The sequence below is a fragment of the Penaeus monodon genome, chromosome 25 (genome assembly GCF_015228065.2).
Source record: "Penaeus monodon isolate SGIC_2016 chromosome 25, NSTDA_Pmon_1, whole genome shotgun sequence".
In the NCBI taxonomy this organism is placed as follows: domain Eukaryota; kingdom Metazoa; phylum Arthropoda; class Malacostraca; order Decapoda; family Penaeidae; genus Penaeus; species Penaeus monodon.
Genome location: NC_051410.1, coordinates 34,373,370 through 34,374,610, shown reverse-complemented (window position 1 = coordinate 34,374,610; position 1,241 = coordinate 34,373,370). Strand labels below are relative to the sequence as shown.

The window sequence follows — 1,241 nt, the reverse complement described above, 5'->3', positions numbered from 1 at the left end:
AGAAACCTTTATCAGAGTTGCAAAAAGAGGAAATGGAGATGGGGATAATAAACAAGCATTAAAAGGGAGCTGGGAAAAAGACCAAAAATACTATCTACCTCAGGTTCTGGAGTAAGGAATGGCTTGATGGGTAATGATGAGCACTGGGCCTTTAGGTCATGGTCCCCAAAGCCACGCGTCACTCCGATGGTTGCCAATACTCGACTCTGGGTAGGGGAAGACGTAAAAACATATTTAGTGAAGACAGTAAGAAATATGATACTAAAATCTCAAAACCTCTAAACATGAACATTGTTAAATATTCTAGGCCCTTCCAGAGTAATTGTAATTGTCTAGAACAGTGATATGCATAATATGGATGCAAATGTTATACTTTTATATATCTGCTGTTACATAGGTAAATTACTTATTCACAGATTTTTTTTCTTTGCTATATGAAGAATAGAACTGGGATAGGTGAAATGACTGAAAGAGAATTTGACAATGAAATCAGAACTACTGTCTAAAAGATTTACTATTTCCACTCAGACAAACGGTTCACCCTAACTGAATTATTAATTTTTCTTATCCAATTAACTGACACTCAAGTTTCAGGCCTTACCATCTGCCTCACAAGAAAGAAGAAAAAAAACTCACTCTTTTTCCCTCTCCACACACAAGTGGATATTTGAGGTCATCAGGGGTGATGGTCTTGTATGTCCAGCCACTCATGTAGTGGTCACGATACAGGATTCTCCTGCCGAGGTCGCGCCGCAGAGGACGCTGGAAGAAGTCCAGGTGTGTATACTCTCCTCCCAGCAGTTCTGGATGCATGGCTCCCTGCGAGAATGATGTGTGAAAGTTTATTAGTTTAGGTAATTATCATTCAAAGTCAAAAAAGGACCCATCAAAGTCTGAAGGCTATTACTATTATATCATATCATTTTCAACATATATTTGTCATTTTGTAAGATCACCCTGAGAGATTTTTTTCTCTTAAGGGGAGCAGCCAATTTGGAGGGGAAAATCATTATTATTGACTGTATTGTGATGAAAATATCACGAGAAGGCAAGACCACTTTATGAATAAGAACTGACATGTAAAAGTTCCCCTACCTCCCCCCCCTCATCCCCTCCCACTTGCTTTCTACTTCTGTCTTTGTGTCTTCAACAGAAAGTTGCCTCTTCCTCCAAAAAACCTTAGGCATTTTGGAATAGCTCCAGTGTGTCCTGGTATGCTGGCAAGAGCATACACTTTCTCT

The 1,241-nt window shown here is 39.4% G+C and overlaps 1 protein-coding gene across 1 annotated transcript in view; it reads right to left on the bottom strand.

The window, feature by feature from the left end:
* Window positions 1-1,241, bottom strand: part of LOC119589169 (protein phosphatase 1H-like) — a gene marked incomplete at its 5' end in the record, with an annotated part of 8,912 nt that overhangs the window by 5,935 nt on the left and 1,736 nt on the right. Inside the window, 2 exon segments of the mRNA XM_037937761.1 lie at window positions 99-206; window positions 637-819. Of these exon segments, the coding sequence (XP_037793689.1) occupies window positions 99-206; window positions 637-819 (291 nt within the window).